Source organism: Enoplosus armatus, chromosome 24 (genome assembly GCF_043641665.1).
Source record: "Enoplosus armatus isolate fEnoArm2 chromosome 24, fEnoArm2.hap1, whole genome shotgun sequence".
Taxonomy (NCBI): Eukaryota; Metazoa; Chordata; class Actinopteri; order Centrarchiformes; family Enoplosidae; genus Enoplosus; species Enoplosus armatus.
In genome coordinates, this window is record NC_092203.1 from 11,195,991 (window position 1) to 11,216,264 (window position 20,274).

Consider the following 20,274-nt stretch of genomic DNA (forward strand, 5'->3'; position numbering starts at 1 on the left):
GGTTAACACATCACTTGATCTGTAGCTACATGATGTTTTTGTCATGACATTTGTATAGTTGGCAAATTAATTAGCTAGTATTACACGTTAATTACAATAACTTGCCTTATTGTCCAACCAACCCGCCCGAAAACTAAAGATATTCAGTTTAATATGAATTTAAAAAAGAACAAACAAGCAAATATTCATATTTGAGAAGCTGAAACAGAAATGTTTGGGTTTTTAATTAATGTTTCTAATCATTACAGTGGTTTGTAGTTTCAGGACAAAAAGTCTCTTAGCAGCTTAACAGGCTTTACACTAATGTTTCTGTGGGGACTCATAAAGTAAAGTAAAGTAGTAAAGTATCCCTCTGAAATAAATTGTAATATAATTATTGGTGTTTTAGCTCCATAAATGTTCGATCTTTCAGGGTGAACTTATGTTGATGGAGCCCACTGAACTGGAGGCATCATGGACGCCGTGGACCACAGAAATGACCTGAGAGTTTCAGCAGGAAGGATGAAGTGGTGGACGGAGGTGGACATGTGGAGAGGCTCGGGGCAGCAGAGGAAAGACGAGGAGGCGGAGGGTGAAGAGCTGCTGGAGGTGCTGCTCCAAGGCAAAGCACCCTGGGGCTTCACCCTGAGGGGAGGCAGCGAGCACCGAGAGCCTCTGGTCATCACAAAGGTAACAATCGTTTTGGCACTAGCATGTAAAAATGTCCTGTGTTTGTACAGTGATATAAAGCATCATTTCTTCATGTTTAAACACAATCAGACCAGAAATGTCAATGTCCAGAAAGCTGTGCCAAAACACGTTGTCCCTCCAAGTCTCCTTTAAACTGGACACCACCGATGTGTGAGATATTGCACTTCAGGGTAAAATGTTGAACTCTAATCATAGCGCTCCAGTTAGTTCAGTCAACTGGAGCAGCAGCAGGATATAAGTTCAAAGCATAAGTTCAAGAGTCAGAATTAAAAAAAATGAATTGAAAGAGTATTTAAATTCAACTCTGGCTTTATTGTAATCCAGGTTTTAATGTGTTGAAGGTACAGAAGATAAACTCGGGGATTTGGGAATTTGGGAATAGGACCCATAACCCTGGCACTGTTAATGGTTTTCTCTGCCTTGTGATCGCCTGAGGATTATATAAGGATCATGCTGTTAATTCAGTATGTAATGTGACATACAGCAAATACCAGGAACCGTTTCCCATTTGCTGTTAGTGCTGGTGTGAGCTGCAGCTTACATGGAGCAGTGCACTGCCAACTACCTCAGGTTACAGGTGGTGCAGGATTTAATTTTTAATCAGAGCACTCAGGTTGCCGGCCACCACAGGTGCTCCTGGATGATGAGGATGGAATAATATCCTAAGTGAAACATCCACCTAAATAGAAATTGTTGTTGTACTTCACCTTTCTAGGAACATTTTATCACTTTGTGGTTTGTTTTCTTGTTTTATTGGCTGGTTTTAATTTCATCATCATGAAACGATAACAAGACTGAAAGTCTATAGCAATGCCAGCACGCCCTGAGGCTGTAACTCTCATGACACAGCAGCATACAAAACTACTGGATGCATGAAAGACATTTTTACAACTTGTGAGGCGACAAGTGTACGTTTTGTCCAGAGGATGGTGCCAGAGGTACGGCCATGTTGTTACCTAAATCAAAAAAGTTTATCCTGTGTACAGCCATTTTAGGACATCTCAGATCCAGCTCTGTATTGTCAGACTCAACTTTCATCAGTTCAATTTGGACGTTGTTCCCCCCCTACTATACTAATATAAGAAGCTGTGCTTTGAGCTGAATGCTAACGTTAACATTAGGCCTACAGTTGTCATCAATATTTACCATTATGCTAACATGTTTAGCAAAGGAACATTTAGTATGTTAGCATACTAACATGCGAAATACTAGTGGTAACATACATGCTAGTAAGCATGTTACCACAAGCATGTATATTACTACTAGCATGTACATATGTAAGCATTAAAAGTGATTTAACTTTACACATATTCAGCAAGAGACAAATTAATAATCAATACAGGGACACAGGATTAGAATTTGGAAATTTGTCTATGTGTGTGTTCAGGTGGAGGAGGGCAGCGTGGCAGCGGCAGCCTGCCTTCAGGCCGGTGATGAAATGGTGAGCGTGAATGCCGTTCCCCTTGGCGGCTCCCGTCAGGAGGCCATCTGTCTGGTGAAGAGCTCTCATAAGACCCTGACCCTGGTGGTCCGAAGGTACCATAACAGCAGATATCAGAGTTTGGGTACCAATACCAAGACCTGGTTCACAAGTAGTTCGTTTGTTGGTTTTGCATCAGTAAAAGTTTTGGATGAACAAGCACCCAGTCATTAGGAGGTCAGAGGTCAAAGCCACAGGTTCTTGACAAAAAATGAACTTAACACATTTTAGTGACCTGCAGCAAAGACTGCATGACAGAGAGGAACACAGCAGACACAAAAGATGTAAAATGTTGCTCATAAGCCCATTGTGTCCTAGAAATCCTAAAGTCCCATCATGTTTCTTCACCAGCCCTTAATTTCTCTTATTAAGGGGGGCTCAGCTGAGGCAGACCCAGTCTGACAGCCTTACACATGGGCCTCTCGCTGCTCGTTTGCCCCTGAGGGTAAAACAAAAGCGGGTATTGTGGAGCTCCAGCCAACACTGTTATTTCAGAGAGCAGATAATCACTCCTAAATGAGACAGAAAGGAGTGCCCTCTGTCAGCTGGTGTGAGACTGACCCACCAAACCTCACTAGCAACAGTTCAACCAGGTTAGTTATATGGATACTAGTCTCACATAACCAGACCAATCTCCACACTTTGTTTTAGGATGTTAATATTTTGTAGATCTGCTGCTCCAGACCCTCCACATAAGAACAGATACCTTTTGTACCCCCACACTTTTTAATTTTTATACATAGTTTCTGATCAATTCTATTCTCTCTAATTTTAATAATTTGAGTGTATTTAGTTTCATCTTGTACGTGGTAAATAATCACTAAATAACTGGAACTAAAACAAGTTGCTCCACACCTGCTGCTTGTTGTCTTAATGACGTTAAAATCAGGTGTGTCCTGTTGCTCTGTTTGGCTCCAGTGCAGCAGATTCTGCACTGTGTGTTTTCGTTGTTTGTCTGGCAATGAGATTATGGGGATTTCTTTGCCACGGATCCACAACTAACTAAATAACTGTTAGAAAATATGTTTAGCTTCTCCTTATTGTTTGTCTGGGTTGTGTTACCCCAGTCATAGGGTCCATTTTGCAGTATAAACATGTATTTAAAACTTAATTTTCAAACAATTAAACAAGAACTTATACCAACATTGGCAACAGCATGTCAGTGTTCCTCATCTTCTGTTTTAAATATTTTGTACCAGGTTTTCAGGGTTGAGTATCCAGAGGCAGGTAATGATCCCCTGATGGATTTAGCTCCACCCTGTGGAGGCTTGAGTCTATTGTGTGTATGTGTGTAAAATGTTACTACTTGCATTGGGATCAGTTTATTGAAGTAATGTGCATAAACAGTAGTTTTTAAGGCTGCTGTGCTAATCAGGCGTGAAATACATACACTACTGTAGGACACAATAGATGCATACGTGCGTACGGCTAGTCTGTTTGTTTCGATGCAGTTTTTTTGTGACAAAAATATTTCAGTATTTAATTCTCCGGGTATGCCCGAAATATCTATTTTAAGATATACACTACTCACAAAAAGTTAGGGATATTCAGCTTTCACATGAAGTCGATTCACATTGAGCAGAAATGAGGAATGAGATGAAGAAATTACCATTGCATGCTTCTACTTAAATGCCCTACTTTCATGATATAATATCACTGTAGCATGAACTTTTTACATTTTCCATAAATTTCACCCGAAAGTTGAATATCCCTAACTTTTTGTGAGTAGTGTAAGTACCCCCTATCCACCTCTTTGACTTAAAGAAAATATTTTTAAGTGGTTAAAGAATTACAGAATAATCAATCAATGTTTACACATACACTTACATTCAGGTCTCTCTACAAGAATAACCTCTGTAGTTGTTTCTTTAAACCCTTTTTACTACATGTGTTCCTGGTGTTCTGTCCTGTCAGAATTACACGCTCATGTGCTCACTGGCAAATGGCAACAGAGTCTTAAAGCCTGAATCCAATTACTAGTTGCAAAGCCACAGGCGTGGGTTCAGCTTTGCAGAGTGGGTCGAGTCAACAGGAGGGAAAGGTGGACCGTTGGTGTGTTTCAACAACCTGCTTCTGCTGAGGACGCACTTGATCTGGGTGGGTTTAGAGAACAAACGCCAGGCTTGTGTTGAGAGGGGAAATTTAAAAACTTGTTCTGAGAGATCGTTGACTCACCCTCAGAGCTGCTTCCGTCCAGACGTCCTCCCCTGTTTGCAGGAGGAGTGGAATGATCCATGTTGCCTAGGTGAGTTGACACTGCTTAGTGGGATAGGCCATATCAGCAGAGCCCATTGTTTTCAGGGGCTTTGGCTACTCCAACAAGCACAGAGTGGGCGCTCCTGCCTGTTTTTCTTTCTTCTCTCTGGACATGTTTGGATTTTAGAAGATAAAGACAAGATTTTTCACTCCCAGGTACTTCCTCTTTCCCTCCACCTCTGTCTCTGTTTTTCTTTTTCTGTATTGTATTTCATCTCCTCCGATTCAATCATTCGGTTTCCTGACAAGTGGGATTAGATCAGGAAGCAGTGAATGAGTTTGAGATAACGGCAGGTTTTCTTCATCTAGATGGCACAAAGGTTGAGAGGCAGTTTCCCCAAAGCATCAGTTGTAAGTTTACAAAAAAACTGCGTGAAGGGGAAAAGGGATTTTCTTCAATCTTTTAATGTCCTGAGGATTTATCTGAAGGAAAAAGGATGGGTGACAATGTTAGTGCAGGTAAAGTGATGATACACGTTAAACTAAATATTTGTGTGTCTAACTGATTCTTCAGCTTCAGCAGAGATGCTCAGTGTGAATTTACAAGGCAAATTATGTGTTTTAATCAGTGTTACAGCTCTTAAACCTGTTATCCCTCTCACACACAGGCAAAAAGCTGCTGACAGATATTGAGCATTTTTAGAGGTTCTTTCATTGATTAAAGTGTCCATGAGCAACAAGTGTTTTTTAACCATGTGCTCAACTATCTATCAGCTGCAGTTTACAGGAAATATTACCAGCATGTTTGGCCTCAAACAAAGAGGAATCATTTTATTCACAGTCTAGAAAGCACGTAGAGAGTTCTTTTAAAATCAAATTTTTACTACAGAAACACAGAAATAGGACATGACAGTCACCATCAGGGTTCAACTAATATCTCGTGTAAATATTTGATATTCTTAAATTTTAGTTAATTCAAGCGTCAGTTCAGCCAAAACACAAACACAACATATTTCATCATTTATTAAGAAAAATGTTAGAAATGTGTGTATTCCACCTCCTCAAATAGAAATATTTGCAGTTTTCAATTGTTTTTTATGATATCTTTGCACCTTGGACTGTTAGTCGGACAAAGAAAGCAGCTGAAATATGTCAACTTAGGCTTTTGTAAATTATAGTGGGCATCTTTCACTGTTTTCTGACTCTAGTGTTTACAGACTGTTGTGGTGAAGTTGACGGATATATAAAAAAGCCCATTATTGACCTGATATCTGTCTAGATTTTGTGAGAACAGAGCCAGATGTTCCAGCTGTTGGTTATCTTCAGGTTTACATTGTGTAAAAGTTTGTACTTTTCTCTCCAGTACATTTTATTTTCCCCCCTCTTTATTTTTTCTTGCTGGTGCTGGCAGTGACACACTGATAAGCCCAGCTGTGATGACGCTGGCACTTTCTATTGTGTCGTCGTGTTTAGAGCTCAGTGGGGCGAGATTGGCCCCACAGGCTACTGCTGCTGCTGCTGCTGCTAGTGGCTGTTTGGGCTCCAACACCAGTAAGCTGGTGAATCAGCAAGATGTGTCACCAGTGAGCTGTTTGATATGAGCTGGGAGTGAAAAGGCGAGGGAGTGATGGAGTGATGGACGATGGTTAGGAATGAAAAGGGTGGTAATTAGAGTGGTAGTGAACTTATTGTTGAAAAGTAAACATCACCAGACATAAAAAATCAGTCATCTAACATGTGAAGCATTTTCCCATCTAAATATCTCAGTGCACATCAGTTCATTACTTATTGTCCATCACTTTTGTTCTACAAAGATGGTATGATATCTCATACTCTACATAGGGCCTTTACCCTTAGTTTTTCAAGATACTTATTTTCCACTGATTACTGCTCTCATCATTCATAGCAGCCACCTGTTGGTTTTTTAAGACAAAACATCAGTGCATATCCTCAATTCAAATCTAATTTACCAGCCTCTCTCATTAATTGTGGTTGCCTCCTTTCCTAAATGGCTGTCTGAACCAAATTTCACTAACATTTTAGGTGATTTTAGGTCCATTGATTTAATAAGACCTAACACCTTGACCCACAGGCCCTGTACAGAATGAATGAGTGGATAACATCAACAGTAACTTCCCTTCAAACACACATGATTTGTGTTTTAAACTGTAAAAGACTGCAGCCTCTCCTCCCCAGTGGAGGAGTTTCTTCATGGTGGAGTCATCTCTCAGTATCTACCTCCCTCCTCCCCCTCAGTCTGACATTGGCTGGTATCTCTCAAAACAGACGTGGGCCCGGGCCAAACATTCCTGTCTGTGCTATGTTTCCTGACAAGGACACTGAAGTAGATCTTCGACAGAAAAACAGGGTTGTGAAATATAGAGTCGTGATGGAATGTACAGCTAACAGAAGTATAAGATATCAGGCCAATAACAGGCCAGTATTAGTATCAGTTTCCCCAGTATCAAAATCTGATAGTCAGAGCCAAGTTTAAAATGTCAGAAATCAGACATGAGAGCCAATCTTTTCCTGTGTTTCACTGAGAAAAGTGATATATCTCTAATATCAACAATGTTGGTCGGTCCACCACTTTGGTCCGGACTGAAATATCTCAATAACTATTGGATAAGATGGTGAACATGGTAAACGGATTTTAAACGTCAGCACGTTAACATTGTCATTGTGATGATCACATGCAGATGTTAGATGTTAGCATTTACCTTAAAAATTTGGTTTTAGAAAAATCTTTTATAATTTTAAATAATTTACTGTAACTGCCTTGTTTGAAAAATGTTGGCTCAAAAATGTTTGTGTTACATTTTTGACCTGAATCCTTTATCTCTCTACCTTGTGACACACTGTTGTGGTGTATACGTTCCATTGATTCTACTTTCCCGGCAGCCTCAGCGGCTCTGCAGGCCCAGCCACTTACAGTCCAAACACTAGATTACAACAAGGACGCCGGGCAGGACAATAACTCCTCCCCCTCATCTCAAATCCCCCTTTATAATCCCTGAGGAAATCTCCTCCGCAGCACAAGGTGGAGTGAGTTTGTGTGTGTGGTCATACTAGGAGGAGGAGGAGGCGGCGGGGGCAGCTGCTCTTCAGTCATGGAGTTCCCAGATTCCTCAGAGCACTTGGCTCTGTCAGAGTAGTGGGAGTTGTGGTGTCAAAGTGCGTCTTTTTTTCTGTCCTGAAGTGTTTTTTTGAAGGAGTCAGCTGTGGAGAAGTGAAGTGGAAGTGTCCTTTTTGAACCAGAAGTGGTGTAGAGTACAAAGAGAACTTGCACACAAACAAAACTCAAAACTATTTGAGGTAGTTGGTAAGTTACCATGTTTTGTTGTCATGTTGTTTTGTTGTCAGTCCAGATAGATTATTTTAGCCAGCTTGTTTCAGGTACTTATAGTTACCGGCTAAATTATTCTAACTAGTAGCAGGTTATTTCACTTGTGAAATAAAATAAGGTTTTAGTACTTAATTATAGACAGAAATGACTTAATAAGATGGAGACTTTTGCAGTGTTTGTAGAGATTTGCACATAACTTGACTTTTTTATGTTTCAAGCCACCTGCTGTTTAAATTTAATTTTAATAATCCCTGCAAGGATTTGTGTATTTTCATTGTCAATCCATCCATATGTCTTGGTTTGTCCCACCATCAGTCCAAAACCCAAAGATATTCAGCTTAGAAAGACATAAAACAGTGAAAAGCAGCAAACTTTTGAGAAGCCATAGCCAGAGAATGTTTGTAGATTCATTTTCTGTTGATCGACTGATCATTTCAGTACTACCTGGGATATTATAGATTATAGATTTATACAGATATTGCATGAGAATTATCAGTCATTTTAAGACACAAATGGAAGCTTTATTTATGCTAATGTAACTAACAGCTTGGACCGGAAGTCCACCATGTTATTGCTTTAGTATAAAGAGTTTATGTACTTGTATACAACTAATATAATCTCCTCCACATGTTGCTAGTAGAGTGCCATGGAACCTGAAGAAGTTGGATATGAAAAACATTTTTTTGAACTTCTTAATGTCAGAAAGTCCTCTTTTGTTTCAGCTCACTGCTGATATCTTTTTTATTTTTTTTTTTACTGCACTTTATGTAGCTTTATCAGATGACAAATGTACTAGTAGCCAACTGGGTCTGCTGTGTTTCAGTTTCATGTTTAGTTCTTTTGGGCTCGTATATCCTGGGAGAGAACGGTGGCGTCTCCTCCCCTTTGAATATCTGTGACAGACCAGCTGTATCCCCTGACAATAGACCTTCAGTGCTTTAGAAAAAGTGACATTTGCATTTCCATTGTGCAGGAGTTTGTTTTGAAGGCAGAGTGGCTCTCACTTTGTGTGTCACATTGAGCAGAGGGAGGGAAGGTTTTTAAGTTAAAGTAACAGTTTGGGTTTTTTGCAATTGAACACCAACCTCCTCTTCATCAAAGACCCTATTTGCCGTTGTAGCCTTTTCCTACATTTCACATTTTTGGTTTGTTTGGAATATACAAAAGAAGAAGAGCTTCTTTGGTTTATAGCCAGAGAAATGAGTGGGGGATCCTTCAATCCTGACAAGGTGCATTCAAGCTTCAAGGTTGGAAAATCATGGATGCCTTCTTTTGACTTTATTTTTTTGTTTATTGTAATTATGGAAAGTGACAATAAAACAATCTTAACAAATCTCAAAAACAACAAATAAACAAACCACAATACCACGACAAGATTAGTACCAAATATCTCTTCTCTCCCTTGAGGGATGACAGTATACACAACAAACCAGCTACAGTAAAGAAATCAGAGACAGGTGTAGTATTGTTAGAAAGTCAGAAAGAAGGCGTCACACATTCTTTATTCCACTGCAGCGACTGGGAAACTCTGAGACTCCTGGGAGATGGCCAACAGAGATGTCCCACCTGAAGCGAGAGTACGGCCTCCCTGCATTCCTTTGCAGAAAGAATGCAGCATCTCCATCATGGGCCAGCAGGGTTAAAGTTGCAATCAAGGTGACTGAAGTCTCATTTGGCAGAGAGATTTCACTTCAGTCTGACATTTAAACTTGGGAACTTGGAAAACAATTTCCCCAAATATTATATAATTTAAAGAAGACAGTATTTTAAAGATTCGAAAAGCTCCCAAAACATTAAATTATCACAGTATAGTTTGTCCTTCTAAGAGCTTTTATTTTTATTTTGTACCATTATGACTTCTATTCAGTGTGAAACTTCATTTCCACATTTAAGCTGCATAGTAAGCTGAAGTGGAAGAGGAGTGGAAAGTTGTGGTGGTTGGGGGGGAAAACTGTGAATCCGACTCACATCCGTCTAATTTTTCTTAAAGCTAAGCAGCTAAGCTCGGTCTGGGCCATATGGCTGTAACAGATCTGCCTCCTTCTCCTGGTGTGAAAGCCTTTCACAATAATAGAGGGGTCACAGGTTCCAACCAACAGCCAATATGAAGTTTCCTTGGGCAAGGCATTAAATACCTGCCTGCTTGGACTTCATTCTGGGTGAAAGTCCGCTCCATGATCTAGTCCAAAATTCTATCACATTTTAGATCTTAAAAACACCAATGAGGCAGCTCTAATTAATAATAATAAATTGATAAATCTCAGACATCATCAGTCCAGCTTTGATGCAACCTAGAGGGGTGTTTCATCTTCTGGTTGGCCCGAGTGTCTAACTTGCATTAGAATAGCAAAACTCCTAAAAAAAAAAAAAAAAAAAAAAAGTCAGTCTCTGGTTTCCTATTTCTGCTTCACAAAGAAGAATCATTTTATTTGATAATGTGTTATTCTGTGTCTTGTCATCTCTTTTGTTAATGTTTGATACTGGCACGTCCTCCTCCTCTTTCTTTTTCTCCTTCCTTCACTTGCCACCCATCAGTGCCAAAATGGTTGATGTTGTATCGCCGCGCACAATGCCTTCAGAAAACGAGGTTCATGTGGCGAGGAGCTTTCTCACCAAGATTTTGAGAAGCTCTATGAGGTACCATCAGCCAGCCACATCCCGTTGTGTTTGCTGGTAGTGAACTTTGGTCATCGAGTTTGTACATTGTGCTTTGTGTTCCTTTGTAGTATTTTGCACTGTGTATTACCCCACGTGTGGTGCTAGTTGTCCAAACCAAATGTTCTTTAGTTGTAATTTGTACATTTGTGTTAGTTTATTTTTGTCCTAAAGTTATGTTCAGCGCAGTGATGTTCAGCCTCCTCATGTGCTATTAGTTGGTTTTGTCACATGTAGTTCACACGTTATAATATTTTTTCTCTGGTTTATGTTGTGTGAAATTAGGTTGTATGATCTATTGAACACGTGTAAATATTTTCTTTGTCAACATGCTCTCCAGGAAAAACCGCTTCAGGCAAGGGTATGTGCAAGTTTGGTGTGAACAAAGTGGATAGTACAGTAATCAGTTCATCTTTCTATAATGCCTCTATAAGAACATATGAGAAATTAATTTGATTTCCAGGCCAGAAGACTTTGAAATCTGCACACAAATATCTAGAAAAATATGTAATTGGTCCCAAAACATACATGACTGCAACAGAAGTCCAGTTCACTGTCCTACTGCCGAACTTTTAATGGCACATACTGAAAAACAAATCAAATACAAATCCTATTATGAAATTTAACATTTAAAAAGGGGAAGACTTTTCGAATACAAATTGTGTAGAAACCCAACACATCCACACTCAGAGACTTGAAGGAGTGTTCACGGATTCTTATTGTGTAATAAGAGTTTGGATATCGCAAAATAAGCTGAAATGTAAAATACTCCTTTGTGACTGTGTTGCCTCTATGCCTTGCAGGAAGAATGATCAAGGCACACGGCCCCATACCTGGCACTCATCCAAGCTGACGGAAGAGGAGTCAGAGCCCGCTAGGAGAGAGGCCCCCCCAGCACCAGTGTGGCAGCCAAAACATGAAGCAAGGTGAGTCTGGCTTTTCTGTGTGTTAAACAGAGCAGAAATTATATTTTATTCATTCTTTAGCCCCAAGCCTGATCAGATGGTGCTAGTAAAGTAAAGTAACAACGGTAATATTGTAATTTAGCATAGAAATAATTCATCAAATTAAAGCATTATTATTTTTCTGGTTACACCCCAGGCCCAAAGAGTCATCCACTCAAGGGGACCAGGACACACAGCATCAGCTAACCAGCCAGTTCAACTCAATAAACAACATGGAAAGACTGGAGCGTCCCTCTCATCCCTACCCACCAGGTCGTGTTTCCCCAACTAAATACATCAGCAACACTGATCCGCTCGGTGGACCAGGAGGCAAAAGAGACTCTGGGTTCAGCTGTTTTTCTAGCGGCTCTCCTGTTCATGACCCCAGCACATCTGGTAGAAAGGGTACCAGCACTGAAAACATTTTCTTCAAGGGCCTTCAGAGTGAAGGGCCTCAGCAGGCTGAGCGGCCCAGGTACCTGCAGCCAACGTTGGGGAATGGAGGCTGGGAGGGGTCACGGGCCGAGGAGCAGCCTGCCTCTCGGGTCTCTGTTGCAGGGAGACCCAGCATGGGTCCAGTGTGGCAGGTACCAGAGAAGAAGAAGTCCCAGTCTCCTCCTCCCCCACCTCCTCCCCTGCGCAGTGACAGTTTTGCCGCCACAAAGGTGTTCCCTTACTCTGATGGACCGAGTGGTCCAGCAAAGAGCAAAGGCAAGTCAATTGAAAAACTGACAGAAAATAATGATCAGAATGGCCTCAGATCTCACCAGGAGAAAACATTAGAGGCCAGACGTAGCTTCAATCCCCTGCCCACCAAGGACTTCCTCCATCCCAACACAGCAGCTGACCACAACCACAACCAGCTGCACCCCAACAAACTCTTCTCACTGTCCAGCAATGACATCAGACAGTCTCATTACATCCAACTACCTGCCCACCAGAGGCAATACAGTGACGAAAGCCCCCTCTACTTGCAGACCAGGTCAGCTCCTCCCACCAAGATTCAGAGTGTAGGAAGCTACTATCGCAGCCTCCAGGATCTGCCCACAAACGCCTTCAGCCGCAAACAGGTCCGGCACTCCACAGCATCCATGGTAAGTTCTGCTGCAAACACAAACCCAGAGATTGGGGCACACAACAGATACTACAGCCTGGCAAGCAAGCAAGCTGCTGAGCTCCATGTCAGGCAGGGCAAAGCAGAGGGCCGGAGGGGGGAAACAGACAAACCCCACTGGGTAAACAGCAATGAACCAGGTTTCCCAAGTTCTTTGAAGACGAACATTAAGGCAAAGTACTCTCTACCTCAGTCCCAGATGCCTTACAGTGAAAATAAGGAGCGCAATGGCCATTCCCATCTGGGGAATGGTCTACATTATGATCACCAAACCTCTGAACTTTCTGGTCAAAGCCGCAGCCCAGAGGATGCTGCAAAGAGAGGTGAAGGACACTCTCATGACATGAAAAGACACTTCCCAGCACATCAAAGTAATGATCATAAAGTCAGTCTTTCAAGGCACCAAGACCCATGGGTGCCTCAAGAAGATCACAGAATATCCCCCCTGAAAACCCCACTTCTCCACTCCCTGGCCCAGGAGAGTAGGTCTCTGGCTGAGAGACAACCAGCAGCTACGACCACGGGTTTCATGTCCACCCAGGATGCCAGTGACCCCATGGCCGGCAATAGTGGGAAATCTAATCGGCGCAGTGACCGCTATGCCACCACCCTCCGTAATGAAATCCAGCAGAAGCGAGCCCAGCTGCAAAAGAGCCGCAGTGCTGCAACCCTGACATGCGATGCTGAGGATGAGGAGGCAGAGGAGTGGAGATCCACAAAGACTTCTATGTCTTGTGGTGTCTCCTTCTCCAACACCTACAAGGACCACCTGAAAGAGGCGCAGGCCAGGGTCCTCCAAGCTACCTCCTTCCAGAGACGAGACCTTGAGCCTTTTGGGCCAGAGGTGCAGGTAGTTAAAACCTCCAATGGACGCGTTAGAGGACGTAAGCGCTTCCCCCTGGCCAAGAGGACACATTCCTTCTCAGAGCCTGACAAGATAGACAAAGTGGGAGTGGAGGGAGAACCTCAAACAGGGTCTTTTGGAGAGCGGAGGAAGTTCTTTGAGGCCAAACCGGCATTTTCCAGGCCTGTGCTAAAGTCCAGTCAGGGTACAAACTTGAATGCAGACCTTGGTGAAACAGGCAAACCCAAAGAGAGAACTCCCTCTGGAGAACCTGACGAGGCTACAGACCCCAACCACCTCAGCCCTGGACATAAACAGGTCTTACTAGAGCAGCAGAGGCTTGGGACCTTCGCTGAGTATCAGGCCACGTGGAACAAACAGAAGAAGTCATCAGAAGCCAAAACACAAGGGAGGTATCACTCAGCGGAGAACATCTTGGATGCAGATGCAGAGGAGAAGGCTGTGTGCATCCACGAGAGATCCCGATCTTCACCCTCTGCAGACTTCTATACACAGGTAAGAAGCCCAGGATATGTGGATATTTGTATAACTGAATGATTTAGAGAAGAGAAGAGTCTGTTCAAGTACCTATTTGACTTAAATTAAGATTTGTTCCAACATGAGATAGTATTGATTGATGGCTCACCATATGTTTTTAAAGTTATTAAATAAAACTGGATGTTTTCATCCAAATAAACTTAACAAGAATTCATAAATGGATATGAGAGTTAAACAAGGAGGCCCTTTACCTTTCTTTTGCAGAATATTCCTTCACCATGGAGAGACCCTCACAACCAGCAGAGCAGTTACCCCACCAGGTGAGACAATTGTACATATAAAAGATAATGCAGTTAGATAATAGAGATAAAAAAAATAATGAAATCCATGCTGTATTACTTTTAATGCTCAGTGAGAGTTTGGCCAAAGGGTTCAGTATAATAAATATCCAACGACTTGAAGGGGAGCAGGATGGCACAGTGTTTGCCAAGTCAAAGAAAGGTCAAACAGTTGATGGCTGCACTTTCCAAAGTGTCTATGAGAACGTCTACCTGCTCACTCTGACTAGTCGATTGCTCTGAAACACCCGCCAAAAAGAAATGCTTGTGAAGTTTCATGTAAATGTGGAATGTATTTAAGTGGTGAGATTTCAGGGCAGAGAGAGAGAACACGTCTCAGTTTCTCATTTCAGGTTTCCAGAGCTGAAAGGAAAATATCATTTTCTGTCATACTAGATCTCTTCCCAACCTTATCTCGTATTGTTGGAGCTCATGTTGAAGTTAATAGTGTCTCCTGGACTCCTGTAGCAAACTACACCCAGATTTACAAAAGTGTCTGTGCAATTATAGATGATTCACGGCAGGTGGAGAGTGTAATTTTAGCCTTAAACTGGTGTGAAAATGAACACTTATCTGTTGCGTACATGATCACTTTCTTGGCTAAATGGTGAAATTAATCCACAGCATTTCCTCCTTTGGTGACATGCTGCCTTGTGTGCAAGGTGGCACATAAAGGAAATTTGACATTCAACCACAAGTGTCAGGAAACCTTATACTAAGATATCTTAGCTGACGTGTAGCTGGAATTCCTCCTTTCTAGTACTTCTTCATGCACCTTTTTAGTGGGTGTTGTTGGAACAAGATAAAATTACAACCACTTAAATCTGTGTTGATTTGTGCAGTTTTGCTTTAAATTCACCATTAATGGAACCCCCTAATTTATATATTTAAGGCCCTTAAAGTTACTTATTTAGGCCCATTTCACCTTAATCTGAGGATTAAAAGTTTGAGATGAAACTAGTGAATTCCTAAAAACATGACAATGAAGCCGTAAGTGTTCCTGATGCTTCTCAGTCTGCCAATACATTAGTGATTACGCGTTTAACCAGTTAATGTAAGTTTTATTTAAGTGGCCTGTCTGTTTTTCTATGTATTTCTTTTTGCTCCTTCGGTTTATTTTAAAGCTAATGAGATTCTGGAAACAATATTTCTGTTTCTATTAAAAAACTTTTTTTTCTCCTTTTTAAGAATCCAGTTTATTTTAAAGAAAATTGGCTGTTAATGTAATCATATGGCAGATTATTTTATCCTGCAAACAATCAGACAACATGTTAGTGGAGTAAACATGGCAGTACTTTAGCCAGGTAAACAACTTCTTGTGAACAGTCTTAATCATGATCTTTATTTTCCAAAATGAGCTTTTGAATTTTCTATCAAAAACATACCCACAGAATTGCAGAATAGAATATAATCTTTGTTTTGTTTTAGATGTACTAAAACCACCAGAGTTAAAGGCTTGTTTTTCTACACAGAGCTGTGGTTCAACCAGCCAAAAAACTACTTCTGACTCATGCTGTCTTGATGGAGTTTGAGTTGATGCCCAATTTCTTCCCGATACTACTGAAAATCACACAGTACATATGGACCATATCCATGTGTACCAGCGTGTTAACAAACTTTTGTCCTCAGAACCTGTAATACATTTTCATATATATTTTCAGAGATGTTAATATACTAAACATCTTTGAAAGTTCTTCTAAACTGATGTCATATATTGAAAAAAAAGAGCGAATGCAGACTTCTTGTACCAAAACAAAGCTATACAAAAACTACGGACTATGTTCTGAAAAGTTAGATGCAGAAATATAGTTAACAGCTTTATAAAGACAGGCACATTGAATTGATGTTTTGTTTGACCTCCTTTGTAAAGAAGGTAGAATTATTGCCCTCAGGTACTGATGAAGTTTGTCTTCATTTTGACCTCTAGAGGAAAAACGGAGAGCAGGCTGCGATACCAGCCTGACCACAGCCCACAGTCGGCCCTGTCAGTCCCCAGAAACGAGGGCCCTGTCCCAGGCATCACTGACCACAGGACCAAACTAGACACTGTCAATCCCTCCCACACCACACAGTCCTCGGGCCCTCGCAGCCTCAGCCCCAACCCTGGCTCCCAGCAACCATCCCAGCTTCCACAAACCAAGGGCCTCCTGCCACCGCCCAGGCCCCATTTAGGCCCAGAAACCACATCCTCCTCCCAGGAATTCCTCGCTGGCGCCCAGGCAGACCCGGCAGTGCTCCAGCCTCTGTCCAGCTCCAGCTCTGACACCCAGCACCATGCTACTGCCCAGAACTCCTCTGCCGGCCCCACCCGAGCCAGCTCCCCTCACCTCAGCGGGACATCCGGAGCAGACATGAGCAGAGAAGGTGTAGAGAACGAGGAGGAGAAGGAGCAACCGCAGCCTTCCTCCTTATCCCTGTTCTCCTCCTGGATGGCCGCTCTGTCGCTTCCTGCTGATCGAGTGCGGTCTCCCTCGCCACAGTTTGCACCACTGAGACTGACCGACAAACCGCCGGCCGTGTTCGTGCAGGATGACTCAATGCTCAGGTAAGCAGCTTAGCCAAAGTGCTTCAGGTCTCCTCACAGCCCCTCGTTATGTAAAGCTTTTCCCTTCTGTTCTAGTAGAGGAGACTTTAGGTAAACAAGTTGAAGAGAAAACATGGAAGGAAAGTCAGGCAGCAATAGAAAGAAAAGATGACTAATGACGAGCGGTATTGACGTCAAATAGTACAAAAAGTAAAAAAAGGAATTAATTTAAGAAAAGCTTATCATCACTGTGAAAGTGCTGCTGCTTCTGTCAGCTGCTGAAAATGCCTGAAATGTACAATGTGACCACAGCAAAGAAGATCAGAGTTTGATTGTGTTTGTAGTCGATTTCCTCTGCGGCCTGAGACAAATCGAACTGGAGGCTGTAATTTTGTTAAAGGCACATGGCTGCTGTGACCTTTTGGTTTCCATTGCAGTTCTACTGTACCATCCATCCTTTAATTAGAAACGGTCGACTGTGTAGCTCTGGTGTTTATTAAAAAATGCGTTTCTATACTGGATGGATTTTTTTTTGTCCAGTTAGAAAATATTGTGTTCCCAAAATTCAAAGCCAGAGATGCATATATTTGTTCATGTTTTATAATTTTTAAAAGGTTCCATGATATCAGTGATGTCTGAATTTTCTTACTCAGGAGAATTTAAACCTTCGACTGAAGATAGACTTAGATTTACAGTACCTCATCTTCAGCGTTCTGCCCAGTCTTGAGGTAAGGTGAATAAGAAAGGGTCTCCCCCTCCATGTTTTGGAGCCAGAAAAGTTAAAACCCTTTTATTATTTTTTATTATTAATCATTTTTTATTATTAATAAAACATCAGGATGTTGTTATCCCATCACATCACTCCACCTATGTCTTCAACCTTTCCTCTATCATTTTTAGACTGTTTGAGATTAACAGATGAATCATTTCAGGCTTTGATATTGAGATCTGTTTCCTGTCCAGGTCAGAAAATGACTTGAAGCTCCCAGCTGAGATGGATATGAACAGTCCGGTGAGGAAAGTCCCCGTGAGGATCGTCCACACTGAGAGCAGCTCAGAGCGAGAGGGCAGGGCCTACCTGCCTCAGAGCAGCGAGACCTGCAGCATCTTTGATCTGCCGCCCCACACGTCCTCCCTGAGCACCATGGAGCGCCCGGCCTCGTCCCTGTTCAGCACCTACACCCGCCAGGCCGCTCAGGACCTGGCTCAGGCTTTAGTGTCAGTCCAGGAGTCGAGTTCAGCGGGGGCTCTGCGCTCAGAAGAGGATGCCAAGAGAGAGGAGCTGGCCAGGGACATCATGGGTAAAGACAAGTCCCTGGTGGACATCTTGGACCAGAGCGGCAGGATGACCACCATGGACCTGATGGAAGGACTCTTCCCAACAGAGGAGCAGATCCTGGAGGGGGCCCACCAGCGCAGGAGGGCCTCCACCGGCTCCAGGCTGCTCACCTCATCCCCTAGGAGCATGGACAGGTGGGACATTTTATCAGTACAGCAAGGTGTGCAGCATTGGTTAGAGGCCAAACTCTCTCCAGAGAACATCGGTTGAAATTATTAATGGCTTTTGTAATAGCGTCCAGAAAGGGATGACATTTACACACTGTCACCTCAAGTATCAGTCCTGCTTTTTCAGTTTCTTTGAGCAAGACACTGAACCTGCTCTACTCGAAAGGGCTTTGACCTCTGACCTCCCCGTAGCAACTGATACACTGGTTCACGGTTGACTCAATTGTTCTGGAATTTATCATCTGATAATACAATTTTTAGAATCAAAAAAGAGCTCAACATGATGTTAGCTTTTCTGACGAAATGACAGGAAGTGTTTCATTCTCCCACCCTCTCAGGAATCACTTCATTTTTTTGCTAACTTAGTTCAAAATCAAAATGGTAGAAAATACAAATGCAGATATGAATCTATACATGCCAAAAAAACAGGGGAATTGATGAATTAAATAAGCCTGGAAATGAGTGAGCTGAAGGTTTGATATTTTTCAGCCTGTTCAACCTTCACTGAACCTGCCCTCTGGTGGGCAAATGTCTCATTACAGCTATCTCCTCCACTCAAAACTACGAGACTTATCTATAGCTGCTTGTTTTTTGAAGCATAGAGACGCGAGAAGAAAGGGACAGTGTTGTAGAAGATTTTTATCCAGGGTCTCTATGCGAGAGCATAAGTAAAAGCATCAGGAATTCCAGCTACACATCACATCTGTATTTCCTAAAAATCAGACCTGAATTTACAGCTTCTGGAAAAAGTTGAAACAGAAAAATGTCTCAGAACCTTCACTCAGATGTGTTTGTGTTTACATGTGTGTGTGTCTGGTGTCAGGAGGGAGGAGGAGGACGTGTCTGTATCAGCAGCAGCCTCCCTGGTCCCCAGCTCCTCCTACTACAACACATCGGCTCCCAAAGCCGAGCTCCTCATCAAGATGAAGGACATGCAGGAGCAGCTGGAGGAGCAGGACTCTGAAGACGAGCTGGACGTCGACCTTGCCAGTAAAAAGGTAAAACTCACAGCATGTAATATTATGTTTTATAACTCTCGCAGTTAATCAGCCTCCATCAGTCAATCTCAACAGAAATTAGAAATCATTTTTAATAGTCTGTAAGCGGAAACTTGCTTTTGAATTTGCCTTGAGGGAGAGTAGGAAAACTTTCTCCCTTCTTGTTTTAATGCTCTTAATGTGTTTTACTCCTTTCTTCATGCTCTCCAGCAAGAGCTGATCTCCAGCCTGGCGGGGAAGCTGGAGGTGCTGCGGGAGGCACGGCACAGCCTGCAGGAGGACGTGGAGGACAACGAGGCTCTGGGCCGCGAGGTGGAGGCCACCGTGCAGCACCTCTGTCAGCCCAACCAGCTCGACAAGTTCCGCATGTTCGTGGGCGACCTGGACAAGGTGGTGAGCCTGCTGCTGTCGCTGTCAGGGAGGCTCGCCCGGGTGGAGAACGCTCTCAACAGCCTGGAGGACGAAGCCCCACCAGAGGAGAAGGTAACAGCCTTGGTCACATGAGGGTATTAATCTGTTCAGACAATGCATAAATGACATCCATACTGTCCACCTGATCAACTGAATAATTACTAATATCCATCCTCATCAGCGAAACCTGACAGAGAAGCGCAAGCTGCTGATGCGGCAGCACGAGGATGCCAAGGAGCTGAAGGAGAACCTGGACCGTCGGGAGCGGCTGGTTTCTGGCATCATGGAGGCCCACCTGGACACAGAGAGCCTGGACGACTACCGCCACTTTGTGAAGATGAAGTCGGCCCTCATCATTGAACAGCGTAAACTAGAGGACAAGATCAAGCTGGGCGAGGAGCAGCTGAAGTGCCTGGTGGACAGTCTGCCGCTGGAGCAGAGGCCGCTGCTCTGATGCTGTTCACCTAAAAGAGCATCTGGTTTTACAGGAGAAATACTGGATCAAGATTGGGGCACCAAGAAGTCAAGAAGCTGGGGGACAATTTCTACATTGGAGGGTGCTACATGTAGCACTTTAATATTAATGTCACTGTTAAATTGTGTCTGAGTTCATGGCTGAGACGATTTCAAGCCTCCATTTCATGTCAGTGGAATTGTTATTGTTTCTCAAAATGAGTACTACATTTCCCATGTGGCCCTTTCTGACCAAATGGTTCTAGGGATTAAGGAA

At 42.6% G+C, this 20,274-nt stretch overlaps 1 protein-coding gene across 1 annotated transcript; it reads left to right on the forward strand.

The window, feature by feature from the left end:
* The first annotated feature begins 453 nt into the window (after positions 1–453).
* On the forward strand, positions 454–19,998 carry LOC139306818 (protein Shroom2-like). Its single transcript, XM_070930772.1, is given in 13 exon segments — positions 454–669; positions 2,078–2,226; positions 2,822–2,824; positions 10,248–10,349; positions 10,708–10,728; positions 11,171–11,293; positions 11,469–13,785; positions 13,996–14,087; positions 16,033–16,650; positions 17,593–18,102; positions 18,959–19,133; positions 19,344–19,616; positions 19,726–19,998. Coding segments are annotated over 13 exon segments (4,872 nt in total).
* The last annotated feature ends 276 nt before the right edge of the window (positions 19,999–20,274 follow it).